This window comes from Cygnus olor, chromosome 5 (assembly GCF_009769625.2).
Source record: "Cygnus olor isolate bCygOlo1 chromosome 5, bCygOlo1.pri.v2, whole genome shotgun sequence".
Taxonomy (NCBI): Eukaryota; Metazoa; Chordata; class Aves; order Anseriformes; family Anatidae; genus Cygnus; species Cygnus olor.
The window spans coordinates 1,760,794-1,778,350 of NC_049173.1; the positions used below are offsets into that span (position 1 = coordinate 1,760,794).

At 46.0% G+C, this 17,557-nt stretch overlaps 1 protein-coding gene and 1 long non-coding RNA gene across 5 annotated transcripts in view; one reads left to right on the forward strand and one right to left on the reverse strand.

Annotated features, from left to right (window-relative positions):
• The window catches only part of LOC121071271, a 478,323-nt gene that overhangs the window by 454,136 nt on the left and 6,630 nt on the right, over positions 1 to 17,557 (forward strand). The window lies entirely within an intron of this gene.
• MDGA2 (MAM domain containing glycosylphosphatidylinositol anchor 2) overlaps positions 1 to 17,557 on the reverse strand; it is a 339,526-nt gene that overhangs the window by 49,547 nt on the left and 272,422 nt on the right. For all 4 annotated transcript variants that reach the window (XM_040559492.1, XM_040559491.1, XM_040559493.1 and 1 more), the window contains one exon: positions 317 to 465. In XM_040559492.1, coding sequence (XP_040415426.1) covers positions 317 to 465 — 149 coding nt within the window. The remainder of the gene's footprint in view (positions 1 to 316; positions 466 to 17,557) is intronic.

The window sequence follows — 17,557 nt, forward strand, 5'->3', positions numbered from 1 at the left end:
TCTTGAGCTGCAGCCTCTGCAAACCTGAGGAACAGCTTTTTAATCTCTGCATTTCACACTGGAAATGTGCAAATTAGTTTCCAGGATCTGCACACAGCAGAGGACTACTGCTGCAAGATGGCAGCAGATCTTCCAGAAGGAGGAGAGACAACTCCGATTCACAGAACGTGAAAAGAGTGAGGAAAATGAATAAATAACATGAAGTAAAATAAAATAAACAAAAATGAATAAAATAAAATAAAATAAGGCCAGGCAGCCCTCACAGAGGTCAGCACATCAAAAGGCACTTCCTGCATGAACCATTTTCTCTCCTCACCTGCCTGATCCCTAGGCGATAGGCAAGGATGCGGTCCACAGCGTCGGGGTTCATCTGGGTCCACTGGAGGCTGTAGGAGTAAACACGGGGTCTGTTCTGCCACAGGGGGTTGTAAGTGTCGTAGTAGAACTCGGGGGCATAGGCTTTGCCTGCAGGAGACAGCAACAAAAAAGGGAAAAGAAAGAAACCAAAATGATCAGACAGGCAGTTTTGGAGCCAAGTGTTGATACCCAGCCTGTAACCGCCCTCATCTACCTGCATTTTGAGTCATTCTTTTAAACATCTTCTTCCAGAAACACATTTTGGAATTATCAGCCTCTATTCTTTTTTAAAAGATTTGTGGCAATGGTTTGCCTTTATCATTGACTGATTCCTCAATGGCATTCTTGGCCCAGGTGTGAGCAGGGAAGGGGAAAAAATCACTGAGCTTCTAACAAAGCCAAGCTGGAGCAATGTAACATGTCTCTGCACTAATTTTTCATGGCCCAGCTGATTAAAATAGAGATATCAAAACAAGCTGCACTGCACTGAGCAGGGAAAGACTCAGTGACAGCTGCTGTACCTGGCACAAATAATACAGAATGACATCCGTGAGCTGGGAAATACAAGATGGATATTTCCAGCGACTGCTGCCTTCATCGCATCTTCTCCTCTCCCACCTCCCAAGTGAAAACATACATAAGCCATCTTTTGTAACAGTGCAGATGTGCAGACTTACAGCATTATGTACATTATTTAGCAGAACATACCAATCTGCACAACAGATACAAAGGGGAAAATGACATCTCACAGTGCATCCTTGGTTACACAAGCATTCCACCAAATACTGTTATAGCCTTCTTTCTTTATAAAGGTGAAAAACCTAAGCACGATTCCCCAAACATATGACAAAACACTATTTGAATTCATTAAATTTGAGTTTCTTTTAAACCCATGAATACCAGTGACACCTTCACAGGTAAAGTACCTTTGTGGCCTCTAGGGTGTCCCATAAAGAGTGATTTGTGTATAACAGCAAAAATGACACTGAGTGCCCAATCTGGTTGCCCAACCATAGGCATGTAGTGGCATCTGAGGTGCACAGGGGTAGCTGAGACGTCTAACCAGGGTGGCAGATGTAACACGGGAACTATTAGAGACACAGGATTTGCTAGAACCATAGCTGGAGCTGCAGACACCATCCTTGAGCCTGTACCACCAGGCACCGCTGCACAAGCAAGTCAGCGGAGTCCACAAAGGCTCCCAGAAGACTTGGTAGGGTTAGGGGCATCTGAAATTAGAGCTGCCCCAAAAACCTTTGAGGGGACAATGCTTCCTTAAAATTCACAGTTACAGCATACCCCAGAACTCTCAGTGGATTTGGCCTAAAGGAACAATGTGTTTCAGAAGTGAAAGAGCACACACATTCCAGAGAGACACTCATTAGCTTTTTAAGTCATTTTTCATTGATCTCTTTATAGCTCATCATACCACCACTACAATGTTGCTTCAGTTTCTTAAAGTAAAAAAAGTTTGGATTGACTCAAAGCAAGTTTTAACAGCTGGACTTGTAGGAAGCTTGATTAACCACCAGTTTTCGCCCTGACAGATACAACTGGATCAAAGCCCCAAATCAAAACTGACTCGTTCATGGCACAGGTCCATCCTTGCCCTGCATGGCTCTGCCTTCTTTGAACTTTCTATGGTTTGAGAGCAATACTGTTGGGAACAGGACATGGCAAACGCAAACCAGGTTCTGCTGTGTTAAATGTGGCATTTTATCACCTGAGTTATGCAAAAAGGAGATGAAGCATGGAAAACAGAAACATTTGCAGATGATATCCTCCCATGAAGGTCTACAAGAGACTTGGCATTAGACAAAACCAGAAGCAGAATGAGGTCTTTCCACATCCCAAAGCTCATACCTCTGTTCTTTTTCTGTGGGGATTTTGCCAGTGGAAGTAATTATGAAATGCAATGAAAGACACAGGATGGCCTCAGGAGAAGATGTGAGTTGCCTGCTCATGTAGACCTAGGAAAGGTGTATGCATTCACTACTCAGCCCCTTAAATTCGGGTATTAGGAGTGTATGCCAAAATACACAAGGTATTATTAGAGATGGATGGGAAGCGTTTGCCCTAGATTTCTCAAAACTCCAATCATCAGAAAGGTATTGAGAAAAGGGAAAAGAGAAAGGAAAAGGATTGTCAATATCTTGTGGTTACTGAGTAATCTTTTACCTTTGGCTGTGTTATCCTCTCCAGCCATGCCTTTCTTTCCAGAGGATGAAAGGCCCTTTTAGCCAAGCTGGTTTAGCCAGATTGCCCAATGAGGCTGCACATTCAATTAGAGCAGATTAGAGCAGATATGTTAGTGCTGAAGTAGCAAGCAACAATACTCCAAGGAAAAGAAGCAAAGCTAAACTGCTGCTTTCAAAAATGAAATGTAAGATAAATGAAAAGAGGATCACTGGTTGGTAAGATTTGTTTTCCTTATTTATGCGCAGTGAAAATAATAGAAAAAAAAAACCTCACGCTGAATGCAAATGATAATCTTCCCCCTTCTACTGCAGGTGGACATAATGGCATCTCTGGGGGTCTACAAAAAGGATCCATAATTAGAAGCTTGTCACAATACAGGCACTTGAACAACATAGTCACCTTTTGAGAAATAATGAGGGCTCATGAAGAGTTGCATTATTCTAAATCCCTCCTAACAGAAGAGATTTCTGGTGTAAATGGAGATGCTGAAAATTTAACAACACAACATTAAGTCCTTAACTTGCACACTTCAGAAGTACAAGAAAGCTGGGCAGAGTTTTAGCGTATGCAGAAATCAAATGTTGCCTTTGATGGTGCAGGAGCTACGAGGCACACAGGCAGTGTACCTGGCCATGGAAGAGCTCACGTCACCAAGACCCACCACCATCCAACTGTTCCATTTCCAGAGGAGATGTCATCCAGCAAAGATTCTCCCTCACCACAGAAATAAAGAGATGATGAAGGGTGTGACAGAGCTAGCAACAGCCTCTGGCTCAGCATGACTTGGGTGTGTGGAGACAGCAGGTCACCTAGAGGAAACCGCCTGCATTATGGATTAGCTCAGCAGCCAGCTCCAAGCCCTGTTTGTGCTTGCCAGAGGCTATCATGTATGTCCTGCCAGCAGAGATGTCTCAAGCATGTAGAGCGTGGGGTTGCTGCTGCTCATAGCCCATCTGGGCATCCCTTGGAGCTGCCAGCTCCAACTCCATCTGTCAGTCTTCCAGTCACACCAGCCTGAACTTCCAAAAGCAACCACTCTTGTTTTGTTCTGAGTATAGGAAACATTTGCCTGGCTCATATCATTTGCCCTTTTCAAGCACGGGCAGCAGAAGTCACCCTCCCCTCGCTCCCTTCAGCCTTTGCAGCTGGATTTATTACAACTTTTCAGGACAGGCAGGTAGGGCTCAGCCTGCCTCTGAGTCCAAACCTCACCAGGCTTCAGCTCACTGGCCGTACCTGTGACAAACTGACCATCTGAATGCAATTTTGATGCACACTGGCCTCCCGCAGCCCAGGAAGGGACCCCCAGATCTTCATCAATTGAGTTATATTGGGGAAAAACTGCGGGAAGTGTCCTTGGTCCTAAGGAGAGCTCTGCACAGCAGAGCCAGGAGGGCCACATCCCTGGGCAGGGCAGCCTCTCACTGCCCCGCTGTTCCTGGGGGTCCCGAAGGAGGAAGGTTTATGCCATTGCACTTTTTTGTGTCTGTTAAGGCAATCTGCAGTCAGGTTTAGAGCTCCATTAACATGCACTAGCTTTAATTAATCCCTCCCTCTGTGCTCGCACTGCTGGAGTGCGAGTAACTGTGATGCTTGGGGCTCTGCCAGGCAGAGGAGGCACGGCACAGTTTAATGCAGAGTATAATATTTGTTTTCCTTCCCACCACTAACAAAACTTTTATTTTTATTTTTTTACCTTCTGAGTGTGTTGCATGTGCACAATACAGCAGGTTGTGGCTGTGTATGGCAGAGGGCTGGAGCAGGGGAAGGAGCAGTAATGCCGAGTGTGGTTTTGCTCAACTGGGCTGGCACCTGCGTGAGACAACAATGCACAAACAGACCAACTGTTTGTGTTTGAAGGCTGCATGGCTACAAGAAGTGTGAATTCCTCCCCAGCACACTGGCAGAGGCCACCCAGCACAATTACACATCCTGCTGCATTCACTGCTGCTGTTCCATCAACCCGAATGCGTCTGCCTATGAAGCTGACAGTTACCAGTTACAGCAAACTGCCCTCCTGGGCATGGGGTGGGTCAGGATTTTAGCTACCTCCTTCCTCAGGTTAGCACAGGGTGAAGAAAAAAGCCCCAGCACCCTGTTCACCATCGCCCTCATCTGGATTTCAAGAGCGCATCCCAGTCCTGCTGAAACCTCCGAAGTGCAGAAACACTGTGGAGGGCTGTGATTATTTCTGGTGAACAGCAGTTTTTCCTTCTTGTGTCTACTTTCGAGGGGCCAAATGGCTTTTTACTGGGCGTTATTGCATCTCTCCTTCATCCTAGGCAGATCCAGGGCAATATCCTACCTGCAGAGCCACCTCCAGGCAGCAGCTACGGATGGTGGCAGGCTTTCTAAGACAGTATCCTGCTCTGTCCCCTGCCACTGAATAATATCTTTGGCCACAACTTGCTACTCATTAGATTGTATGAAAGTCTGAAACAGGACTTCAGGGAGATGTGATACCAGATCTCAAAAAGTATTGATCTGAGGATGTGACTGTGATTAATTAGTGTTGCACAAAGGAACACATCTCAAGGCCCTTTCTGAGCAGTTGTTCCTAAACATCTGGGTGGGACAAGAATACGCTCACTTCTAAGATGCATTGAGTGTGAGCACTGACTCAGTTGAGGTGTTCTTCGTATAATGGGTAACCATCTAGAGAAGACTTAAACAAGAATATTCATAGGGAAAACAAACTTGCTGCCTGCAGACAGTATCTCTCTGCACTGAGCAGTTATCTGAGCCACCTTCTAATGAGGCCACATCAGTACTGGGGGCAGTGTAGCATGGATCCTCACCACGACAAACAGCAGTGTCCCTGAGATGGAGCTGAAGAACAGGACACAAAGCAATCTGCAAAAACACCTCAGCAGCTCCAGCACCATCATCACTTAGAGCCCTAAGCACTGCTGCTTGACTGACAGAAATGATTGGAGTCACAGAACCATGGAATATGCTGACTTGGAGGGGACCCACAGGGTCACAAGGATCACCAAGTCCCACTCCTGGCTCCACACAGCACAATGCAAAAATCAGACCCCGTGTCTGAGAGCGGTGTCCAAACACTTCTTGACCTCCGGCAGGCTCAGCGCAATAACCACTGCCCTGGGGCGCCTGTCCCAGTGCCCGACCACCTCTGGGTGCAGAACCTTTCCCTAACCCCCAGCCTGACCCTCCCCTGTCCCAGCCCCATGCCATCCCCTCAGGCTCTGTCGCTGTCCCCAGAGAGCAGAGCTCAGCGCCTGCCCCTCTGCTCCCCTCGTGAGGGAGCTGCAGGCCACCATGAGGCCTCCCCTTGGCCTGCTCTGCTCGGGGCTGAACAAACCAGGGGAATTCAGCCCCTCCTCCTGCTTGCCAGCCTGGTGTGGGTTACAGCAGGATTTCCCCAGGAGCTCACTAATTCAGAAGAGGTTGCAGACTACTAGAACATAGCTGCACTGATGCATTTAGCCATATTTCTAAACAATCTCCAGTTTTTCAACCCATGTGCAATAGCTGCACTCATACACGCTGACCAAACCAGCAGAAGACATGCATGTTTTTTAATGTATGGATTCGGTGACAGCAGCTAATCAATATCAAAGAAGTTACTATAACAGACAGTGTTAAAACATCATTAACTTCTGATGGATAAGAGTCATCAAGTTACATGCTTAGTTTCAGTAATTACTTATTTCATAATGAATCCGAGGCTGGATCAGGAAGAGGAGCAAGCATCATCTGTCAGCAGTCCCAGCGTGACAAACAAATGCACGGCTCTTCCCCAGGAACAGCCCCTCTCACTCAGAGCCCTTTTGCAGTCACCAGCATTTCTTGTGCAGCTTGTTGCACACAGCATTTCAATTCCTCCAGGCAGTACATCTCAAATATTATCTATCTCTCTGCTAGCATAAGGCCAAAAATAGTATGGAAGACAATAGGGAACTGATTCATAGAAAACAAACGAGAACAGAAAAGCCTCTTCTTTGTCGCTGCTTACTGCTGAAGTCATAATACATCCCTCTGCATCACTGAGATCTTAGCAAAAGCCAAAGTGCTGTCCTAAGAAGGGAACTGATGCACTCACTTACATGGGTCCTGAGCTGGTACCTTCTAGAGAAATTCCTTGACAGGTCACAGGAGACCTTTCCCTGGCTGTTTTCACCTCACTCGGTCATTTATCCCTTAGAAAAATGAAATAAGCTCCCGAACTAATTATTTTATTTCACTTGCCAATACATGCCTTCCAAAGTAAAATAAGAAATCAAGAACATGCGTTGCAAATCTAAAGTGTAATGAATGCAAACACAACCCACTGATTTCAAGCAATGGCAATAAAATGAACAACGACATTCTCTCCCTAATTATAGCAGCTGACTACATACCCCAGATGGAGTCTCAGAGTGCCGGGTTAGTGTTTATGCTGGCTTGTCATGCAGAAACAAACAGTAGTAACTGCAGGCACAGCACCAGTAGCAGTGACAGCTTTAGTAGACACGCAGACAGCACTGAAGGAATCATTTCCTTGCGTTGTCTGTTTATGTTCCCCCTATCTTCATATCTATTTCTGCTAATTTGCTTAGCGTTAGACGGTTTGTGAATGCAGCATCTTTGCCATCTCTGTTCCATACTGGTAGCACATATGCACTTTAACTTAACATGACAAGGAGTTCAATATAAGCGATGATCAGGGTGTCTTGCACTTTATAACAGCAGCTATAAATGTTTAGGGAAAAATAAAATAAAATCAGAGATTTACAAATGCTTCCCCATCTGGCAAATTCAGCTCCAGACCTTTCTATCTTTAAAATGCATGAAGAGTATAAATCCTAAACAAAACAATATATTTAACTGTGTAAAACACTACAAGAAACAAAGTTTATGAAAAATGCCGCCCATTACTGTGCTCTGCTTTATTGCAGGATATATATTTTATGAAGGATTTTCAATAAGAAGGGATACTTTGTTCATTATTTGCATACGTGAAAGGGAATGTATGTCTTCACATTCCTGACCTGCTCGCCCTCAGCAGCCCCTGCAGCTGCCTTGTGCCCCACCGCAGGCTCATCCCTTCCACTCCCCACAGCCCCATTTCGGATTTCCCACTGCCACTGCCCTTCCTGCCCGTCCCCATCCGTCCCAACCCGACAGGTGCCCGAGTCACAAGAAGCTCAGGATGCACGGCACAAAGGAATGGGTTTCGACATTTGGAAAAGTGTCTCTTTATGATATATAAATATATATATACATTATTTTTTTCCCAAAACTGCTCTTAGAAGTGAAAACACATTTTCCAATCGCCTCAGTCCCTGTGGAAACTCCTCCTATTCAAGGTCACACGTAAACCAGCCTGTGACCAGCTGCCTCCACTTTTTCTTCTCAAATTTCAAGACAGCTTTAACAAAATCAACTTCCCCCTTCCTGAGTGCCCATTCTGTTTTGCAGATCGGTCCCCGCTGTGGCTTTCTGAGGTCCTCTGTTCTGTCACACCATGTACAGGCTCCCTCTGCAGTCTTCTTCTGTATTCTGCATTTCATATGCTACCTGCTTCACAACAAAAGTCACACCACTTCACATCACTGTCTTCCACGGCAGTCTCTCCCTAATGAAACCAAAAACTAAAACCAAAACCTAAAGCTAAAAACCAAAAGCTTGGCTGATTTCTTTCTCCAGTGATGCAGCTACAGACGCCCTCTTCCCTGCTTGCAGCCACCATCATCCTCACATCACTTACTTGGGGACAGTATTTCTCAGTTGGGACCTTCTGTAAAGCCTCAAATCCTTCCATTCGTACTACTACATTGAGAGTTTCGTCTTCACAACATCTCTGAGATATCACACGGCCAAAACTTGTGGATTGATGGCAAAAAGCACAAATGTGGCCTTCCCTTAGCCATCCTAAAGAGCCACATCCAGGGACAGGTATTGTTTGGAGGCAAATACAGAGCCTGGGAGTCTCGGTGCTACCACCTGTACCTGCAGCTCCAACTGACCTCTGAAGTAGGAATTTGTCCTTGTATGAGAAAATTAACACAGAAACCTGCTGATCTGACAGGAATGGGGCAGAGAGGGCAGGAAGGCGAGGCCTGAAGAGATTGCAGAGCCCCGGAGCAGGGCTGGGGCTCGTGTAACAACTGCAGCTTTGCCTGTGGGAAGGCCTTTGGGCTCTGCTTCCCGGGAAGGGCGGCCTAAGCCATAAGGCAGCAGTTTGGCCAGACGGCTGGGAGGCATCTAAGTGTGGAGTAGTTCTAAAGCCAATGAAAAGCATTAGTAATAAATAATCCCCACTAAGCAGGTGGGTGAGGCTGCTGCTGTGGGGAATTCCTTCCTGCAGGAACAGAAGACCACGTGCCCGCTGCTCCCAACACCATGAGCATGGGGACGATGCTTTCCCACACTTCCCCTCTCTTCCCATGGGACTAAACACTCGGTGCAGTGGTAGTGCTGCCCGGCAAAATGACTTGCACTCTTTTCCTGCTTCTTTGGGCAGCCTAGCTTCTGCAGCTTTCAAGCCGCAGCTCCCAGAAGCACACCTAAAACCAAGCGGCACATGCCGGCAGAAGTTTGTCCCATGGGGCAACCCCCTGCTGCATTCACCCTCCTTGCCCTTCTTGGGTGACTAACTTCTTTCTCTTCTTCTTTCCCTAGGGAAGTCTTGGATCAAAAATAAATAAATCTGCACCACTGTGAGAACCTCAATGGCCCCTCCCTCCGCTCCTTAAAGGTGAGACTTTGGCCTCAGATTGTAATTAATTAACGTCGTTTTTTGCCTCTTCATAGCTGACAGCAAAAGCATGCTGGAGACCCAGCGATAGCGTCTCACCACCTTTGGTAAAAGGTCACGTTTTGCACCACTTGTCACACTGCTGACCTGTGAGAAATAAACATCCCAAACTTCACAACCCTGCTTCAGCTGAGTTGGGAAATTAATTGTCCAGAAGGCAGTCACCGGCTCAGCACCCACTGCCTTTAATGGGCTTTGGACCAAGAGATGGGCATAAAACTCTGTGAGCAGAGTGAGAACTGTCTTTCCTATCTGCGTTCCTGCCGTTCAGCCTGCCCGGGGCGGGTTGCTCTGGGGCACTGCCACAATCTGCTGCTGGGGGGCTGGCAAAGCTCCTGTTCATTTGCATTCCCCACCAGCAGGAGTGAGTTCAGCAGGAAACAAAAAACACCGATCCTCCATGTGCTCTGGAAATTGTCTTTCCTGTTGCACATTTTTCGGAGCCACTCTGGGCTCAGTAGCACTGTAGCAGAGTAGCACTCTCCACGGTCTCCAAGGTCTTTAATTAAAATCAAATACCTGCTGTGCCCAGCAGATGAATGACAAATAATTTTTTAAATGGCACTGATACTTCAGAAGGAATTTTAAGACCACACAGGCAAGAATATAAAGTGGCATATGGTCTTCTACCGTTTCCTGAAGTTCTCAGCCATCCATGACTGTTCCTATGCTGGAAAACAGACTACGCTGGAAAACACAGACTGGGTGGGGAACAGAAATAAAATACCACACCGCCAGTTTGACTTGAGACGTGGAACTGGGTTAGGAGGCTATTGCAATCAGTGACACAGTAAGAAATTTTCTCCTGTCCTTGAGAAAGATAAAAATGTTACTGCAACCATCATTAAGCTTTACATGAGAGATTATAACTTATACAGTCAGTTTATAGCCTGTAACATTCATTTAGACTTACTGGAAAGCTAATAACTTATAGTCAGCTTGTAATCAAATCTTCCTTCGAGAAGCAGTGCTACAGACAGTGAGGATTTAGAGGTAGTTTGTATGGATGTCTTCACAAGGAAATAAATTAATTCTAACAGTAAGTCAACCCACTCACTCTGCCATACCAAAAGGCAGCTCTCTCCATCCTGAAATCTAACAGCTCACGGCTGCTAACGGAGCTCAGCCCATCCAGGGCCTACCTCAAACTCATGTCTGCTCACCAAAACTGAGAGCTTTTCTGCCCAAGCTCAAAGGATCCTGCCCATGGTATGTATCTGTGCTTATTTCCAATGCCAAGAATTGCAAAGCACCCACACGTCCCGCAGAGCACCTGGGACACCTCTGGTGCACGTGGGGAGCTCAGCAGGCAGCACACCAGCGTGTGCCCATCATAACAAAGCCACCAGTACAAAAGCCCAGAAGAAATGGGTCTGAGGGGGCTTAGATCCCCAGCTGTGCTCAGGCACTTGTCTGCAAGATGGAGACTGCCTCTGCCTGCTTCTAGCGCTGCTGAATTGGTGCCTCTGCCCTCAGTCACTGCTGCCCTGCACATCCCTGCTGTATCCAGGCATCCGCAGCTTTGATGTAAGCGGACCTGGCAAATTATAAGCTATTTGCATGCAGGAAAAAAACTCAGTAGAACAGCAGTTATGAACATGTCTGCACACAGCGACAGGAAAAAAAAAAAAAAAAAAAAACATGAAAATGCAAATAATGTAATGGCTTGCATGTGTAATCTGGCATCAGTTAACAAACATACCTCTGTTCCAGCTCGCTATCACTGCTCATCTCTGTAAGAGCACCTAAGTGATACTATCACGGCGCATTTATCTGACACCACAAAGCCCGTCTGCTTTTAAAGCAGAGAGGAAGTGGGTGGATCAAGTTAGCTCCAGACACTGTTTTGGACACTAATTCCTTCTAAGAGAGGAGGATTTGGAAGAAACAGTCCTGTCTGGCAGCGGTTTGGGCACCTTTGCACCGGCTCATGCATGGCCCCTGCGTAAGACTCGCTGCTTGGCAAGCTGCTGCACCCCAGAGCAACAGAGACAGCAGAGCTGCGCTTGCCATGGCCAAGGACAAAAATACGGCCACCTCTGGATTCCCCAAGGGCATGTGTGCAGACAGGGCTTCCCCTTGCTTTGGGCATTACAGCCCGGTAATTACTGCATTAATGCCCCTTCACTCCTAATTGAATTAGTTTTAACACCATGGCTGAATTGCTGGCTAAGACTTGGCAGCACAGAGCGTGCGATGCAATGCAGTGGAGCTTGGGTACTCCAGTCCCACTCTGGGTTTCGATATGGTCCCAGAAGTCAGAAGGAAACAGGACTGATTAAATTGTTTGGAATTATTGCACAGCCTTCTTGGTAGCCAATTAGCACCAAATAATTTCTGTACATATGAAGTTCTCACAAAAAGAAATTGTGCGCTCACAAAGCAAGAATACAAAAAAAAAAAAAACAAACATTTGCAATTGCAAAATCATTTGATTTCAAACCCAATGAGGTTAAAGTGACCTTGTATAAAGTTCTGCCCACTCAAGAAACACAACTTTCAGACCAGGTATCAGTAAAGCTGATTCCAGAAATGAGACCATGAGCTGCTAACATGTTTTCAAAATATGCAATTGCAACAAATCTTCTCCACTGCAACAAATCTTCTCCAAATCTTCATCCATGATCCAACCTGCATCATCTTCAAAGATCTGTAAAGAAAGTCTTGGCAAGAACTGGATGTCATTGTACTGTTAGAAAATGGTAGGACCAGTCAGCTAGAAAATGAATTACAAGGTAGGGGTTGACCTGGAGATTAAAACAGAGGCAAGTGATTCCAGATGAGCCTGAGTGAGAATGAGCCAAATGCAAAGGCATTGCTGCACCTGGGGCTCCCAAAAAGGAAAAGTGGCAAAGGAAAGATGTTACAGTGCCTCCCCACAGATTTTCAGTCTATTCAGTGGGACTTGCAGAGACCCAGAATTTAACTGGTTGGATGTAATTATAATATTACATGCTACAACATGTAATTAATGCAGAAAGAGGTGTAATCATACCAGTATTTTTTTCACTGTGTTTTGCATTGCCTTTCCACACAAAATTATTCTCACTTTTGTTTAACGGCGAAACGGAACTGAGGTGAATTTGCAAGACGACATTAGATGTCTATAGTATTTTATATCAACAACGAGGAGGCCTCAGCACGTGTTCACGTGGCTCGCCTGCAGCACAGCGAGGCCCAAGTTCCCCTGCCAGGCTCAGAGGGCCGGCAGCCAGCCCCCCAGAAGCACGGATCCTCAGGTACTGATTTTTTTTCAGCTAAAGCCCTGGACCTTGCCTGTGAGCAAATGATCGGCTACGCCTGGCCTCAGGAAGGAGCACCCTGCACTCAATGAACAGGGCTCCAAAACCAGGCGGTTTATGCTCGAATTTTGTGCTCCGGATGATGGGCAGGAGCATATCCCCGAGATGAGAGCTCCTGATTTAATAAAACAGGTGACTGTTAGAGTGATGCTGCATCCTGCTGCCATGAGGAAGCCAGCGATATGGCGTGGATGAAAGGTCTCAGAGGATTTCAGTTAATTTAACCTGTCTGTTACTCCTCTGAAACAGCCGAGCTGCAGCAATGCTCAGGACTGCTCTCTATTCAAGAAGAGCAAAGCGCATTATCCAGAGGTGAAGTCTGCCTTCAGACAGGATTTTAGGTCATGGCTCTCCAACTTAAACCCTCTCTCGCTTTTTTTTTCTATTACCTCTCTCCCTTGCCACGTTTCGGTGTCACGCTGTGCCCTGCCTGTTTCAAGCGTGTAACTTGTCCTTGAGTTGCTAACCCCAGTCATTTTGGCAGTCTGGAACACCAGTACCATGCATTTAGCCAACTCCGCTGCATATTCATGCATAAATGCAACTTTTAAAGTAATTCTCCAGTTCTAATTGTAAAAAATCGTCTGAAGGTTTCAGAAGGGACATAAAATCCTTTACTTGGATGGAACACAGCCTCATTAATGGTGCGTGCTCTTACGGCTTGTCTATGCTGGGACACACTCAGGCTTGAAGATGTTTTATCAATATCTTCTTAGTGCCAAAAAAGTTCTGCTCTATGGAGATAATCTCCTACATTGATTAATCATAATCTGTCAGAGGCTTGGAATGGTTTTATATGGCAATATTGTTACATTGGGGGGGAAATCTTCAGCACAAGTGCAGTATCTTTACCACCCTTTTTTTCTGATACTTTAAAAAAAAAAGTTTAGCTTAGGTATTTGAAACAGTTTTGTTTCTTTTTTGGCACCACAACATCCAACCTGAAAGGAAACAGGAAAATGGTCACGTTGGGGGAAGCAGCAAATGCCATCAGCGTTGTGCAGGGCTTTGGGGAGAGCGAGATCCGGCACCCTGCCCTGCTGCTGGGACAAAGGGTGGCACAGCCGGGGCACAGTGGAGCCCGGGGCTTTCTGCAGGTCGAGCAACGCAGCTGGAGGGCTCTCTGGGGGCGCCTCCTGTCTCCACCCCCCACGATACCACCCCACAGAAGCCAGCAGTGGAGTCAGAGCAGGATAAAAGATGCAATAAGGAAAAGAGATGCACATAATTCATTGTAAGGATTAAGCGAATAATGTTGTTATAAGTTTGATTATGATATTGATTATGATTTTAATGGAAAATGGAAAGCAAATTTTGATTGAAATCAAAAATATTTTTCCTCCGCTTTTGCTCTTAAAAAAAAAGAATCCTGTACCAATTAATTCCATGTTGGCTTTGGGGAGAAGGCAGGCTGAAGGTGATGTAATTTTCTCCTCTGTACCTGTGTGTTTCAGTGCAATCAGTGTGCCCTCGTATGGCTGGTTTGCTTCCCGCAGCAGGGGGGCCCATGGCCACATCCTTCCTACAAGGAAGACACCAACCTGGTGACTGTCCTGGATCGAGCTCTGTATTTAATTTAGCTATGTTTTGTCCTCAGTCCTTTGGCATATTTCACGTTGAATTTCCAAATACCAACCCCAGCCACTCCAGCAAGTGCATTCCTGTGTCCAGAGGGCCCTGCCCAGAGCACTCGTGCGTTCTCATGGGGCACAAAACTTATTGAGGGGAAAAAATACCCTTTGTTAAAGGGTTTAATGGGACCTCATTGCTGGACACATACACATTATTTAGATTAGTGCAGACATGAATTCTGCAGTTGAGGAAAAAAGCCTTGATGTTTTCCTGCGCTAAAGAAGCTGTTTTGAAGTTTGATTAGGTTTTCTTTGAACTACGCAATGTTTCAGAAAACATATTCCATTTTACTGGGTTTAACCTCTCTTCACTTATCTTTGAAGACCCCCATTTCTTCTTAATTCTGTTAAAAAGCCATTTCTGCTGTGTGCCAAACAGTGACTTGGTTGGATTATATTTAAAAAAAAAAAAGTTTCTCTTTCACTAGCATCTTAAGTGTTTCAGGACAGCAAATATCAAAGGTAGTTCTTTTTGACTGTAAAAACTGATTTTTTTTTCCTTCTGAAAGATGTGCCGGCTCTAGGAAATAAATATTCATGGTGAAAATGCTCCTGTAGCTTTACCTGTAAAAATAGCACCTTCTGGATAACCAGCAGCCTTTAGACCCGAGCAGCAGGGCTGTGCAGCCTGACCCTCGGCCAGGCGCCGGGCAGCCTGGGCAAAGCCCTCGGTCCCTGCCGAGGAGAAGGGGCCACGCTCTGCCTGACATCCTTCTTCTTTATTCGTCATTTAGGGATTGCCCAACATTACTGATTCCTTTTTAGCAGAACAGCCATGAGTTGTGCTCTTGACAGCACGCTCATTTACATGGAGTCCTCAAAGAACAGGGAGAAATTCTCTAGCTGTGCTAACACAGTATTTTCCCAGGAAAATAGCACAGATTTTTTTTAGTCTTTTTTTTTTTTTTTTTAAATTTTCTAAATCAGATTTGATTTTTTAATTTGGTTTTCTGGAGAAAGTGGCACCACTAAATACAGGTGAGTTTTCAGTAAAGCTTCCTCCTCAATCATGCATAAAAGCAGAGCAGCATTGGCTCTTAGTTTTCCTCCAAGACACGAATGCCCCTGCAAGGCAAGAGGGAAGAACTGTGCCAGTTCAAGTAATAATCAAGCCGAACAGAGTGGTACAAATGTTTGGTTTAAGCATGTAGGGAGAGGCTGAGCCTTTGTCACCACTGCTGTAACCCATCTCAGCTGCACTGCAGACAGCTGAGATCTGCTGCCACCTTGCCAGGTCGGCACACACCGAAGTGGCGTGGTTTGACCATGCCCAGGGCTCTCCTCTTCTGCAAAGCCCATGGAAGAAATCATCCCTGTCACTACGGTGTTGTTAAAAGGACATTTACTTTCTGGGGAACAGATACATCCCAAACCAGGGTGATAATCATAAATGATCATGTCAGTGGGATTCTCCTCCATGCACAAGGCTTGGTCAGCGATGCAGTCGCTACAGCAATGTGCTCACCCCGTGCAAAGCACAGCAAAACTCCAACTAGTGCTACACAGGTGTCCCCCAGGGAGTCCCTGCTGGGGCACCAGCAGCTGCTTCACCTCCCGGTGCTGTCGAGCGCTCGTGCACCCTGCTGAAGACAACGGGAAAGTAAGACGGCTGGTCTTGCTGATGCTGAAATGTTAAGAAAAGAAAAAGAAAAAGAAAAAAAAAGGGGGGGTGGGGAAAGCAGTGTTCTCTACTTTTGCATGGTTTAAAAGCAATTTTCAAAAACAGACATCAGTGTGATAGCATCTTTGTTCAGGCTGTAAATCAGCAGTAAGGAGATGAAAATTCAATCCGAGGCTCTCAATAACACTACCCAAGAGAAGATGATAAAGAGCAAAGGGAATCGGACCTTAGCCTCAGCCTTGTACTCCAGCAGATTTCAAAAGGATAACCATCAGAAAATTGCCCATTAAAGCAAAGTATCTGAGTGCCTCCTGACAGACGGGAACGCGCCGCTGAGCGACCCAGGGCCAAACTACCAGAAGTATCTCAGCGGTTCAGGAAAATGTCACGGCTAATCTCGAGGCAGATGAAGTATCTAAAAGCAATAAGTAGGTTAGTGCCGCATGTTCCCAAGCCACACGAAATCAGACGTGAGTGTGCCAGGGGATGAGAGTCCAAGGACCGCTTTATTTACCGAAATGTCCCCAGGCAACATGTGCAAGCTCCAAGATGGTTTGGACTTTAATGATATGAAATTGTCTTATTTAAATTAATATCTACAAAGTTATAATGAATTAGCCAAATAATTAATGTGACTAGCCGTCTAAGAGGACAAACCAGAGGATTTTGAGGTAGGGAGCAGATGGAGCACAGAACTGCAGCGTAGTACAGGGAGGACAGGACCATCCAAGGACCTGACAGTGGGATATTTTAAAAGAGATGTCTGAGTGTGCTGTTGGTATATTTGTCTGGACATTTTGACCTCATGACTGTTATTTGTGCTCGGAAGCCAGGCTGGGCCAGGTGGTGAGACCGCAGTGGGGAGCGGCGTGGGCGAGTGGTGAGAGCCGGGGGATGAGGGTGAGCTTCTGCAGCCCCCTCCTGTCCTCCCCATTCTGTGTCCCTGGCTTAATCTGGACGAGAAGGCTATAAAGGGCCGAAGAGATGCTCTAGGGGAGAGAAAAGGCTGAACTGAACCCGCTGGTAACATGGCAGACGGCCGGCGGACACCTGCTCTGCCAGCACCGCGCTGCCGCCACGAGGAGAGCCCCTGCTCAGTGGGGTGAGACAACGACAGAAGCCAAACTTGGAAACAAACAGAAAAGCTGAAATAAACCAACAGGAATGACAACACTGACGGGAAGATCTTGAGATTAAAAATTAATGGCAGCTTGCTAACGGGCGCTAGCACATTGCTGCAGGGCTCCCGCGTACCTGTGCGTGCAGGGACTCGCTCGAGCAGCGGGGATGCAGAGGACAGGCACAAGAAGACATTGGGGAAACACCACGGTATTAGATAAGTAGAGGGCATAAAGAGGGGAGATTTGGATTTAAAAATGGAAACCCCCAAGCCCCCTGGTGCTGACTCTACATGAGAAATTCTGAATCCACCGAAGTGGATCAGTTTTCTTTAGGCTTCAGTCAAGCAGGGGTTTTACCCTGCCAAAAATAAAAACACTAAGTGGTTTGGAGGAAAAATGTCACATATTAAAAAAAAAAAAAAAAAAAAAAAAGGATAAATATTTAAAAGAACAAAGTAAATATAATTCCTTAATTCCCACTGAGGGAGATGTGTAAAAGAGAAGCAGAAGTGTATCTACCAAGGAGAATATTTGTTATTCTAAGAAAAGAACAAGTGTATTTC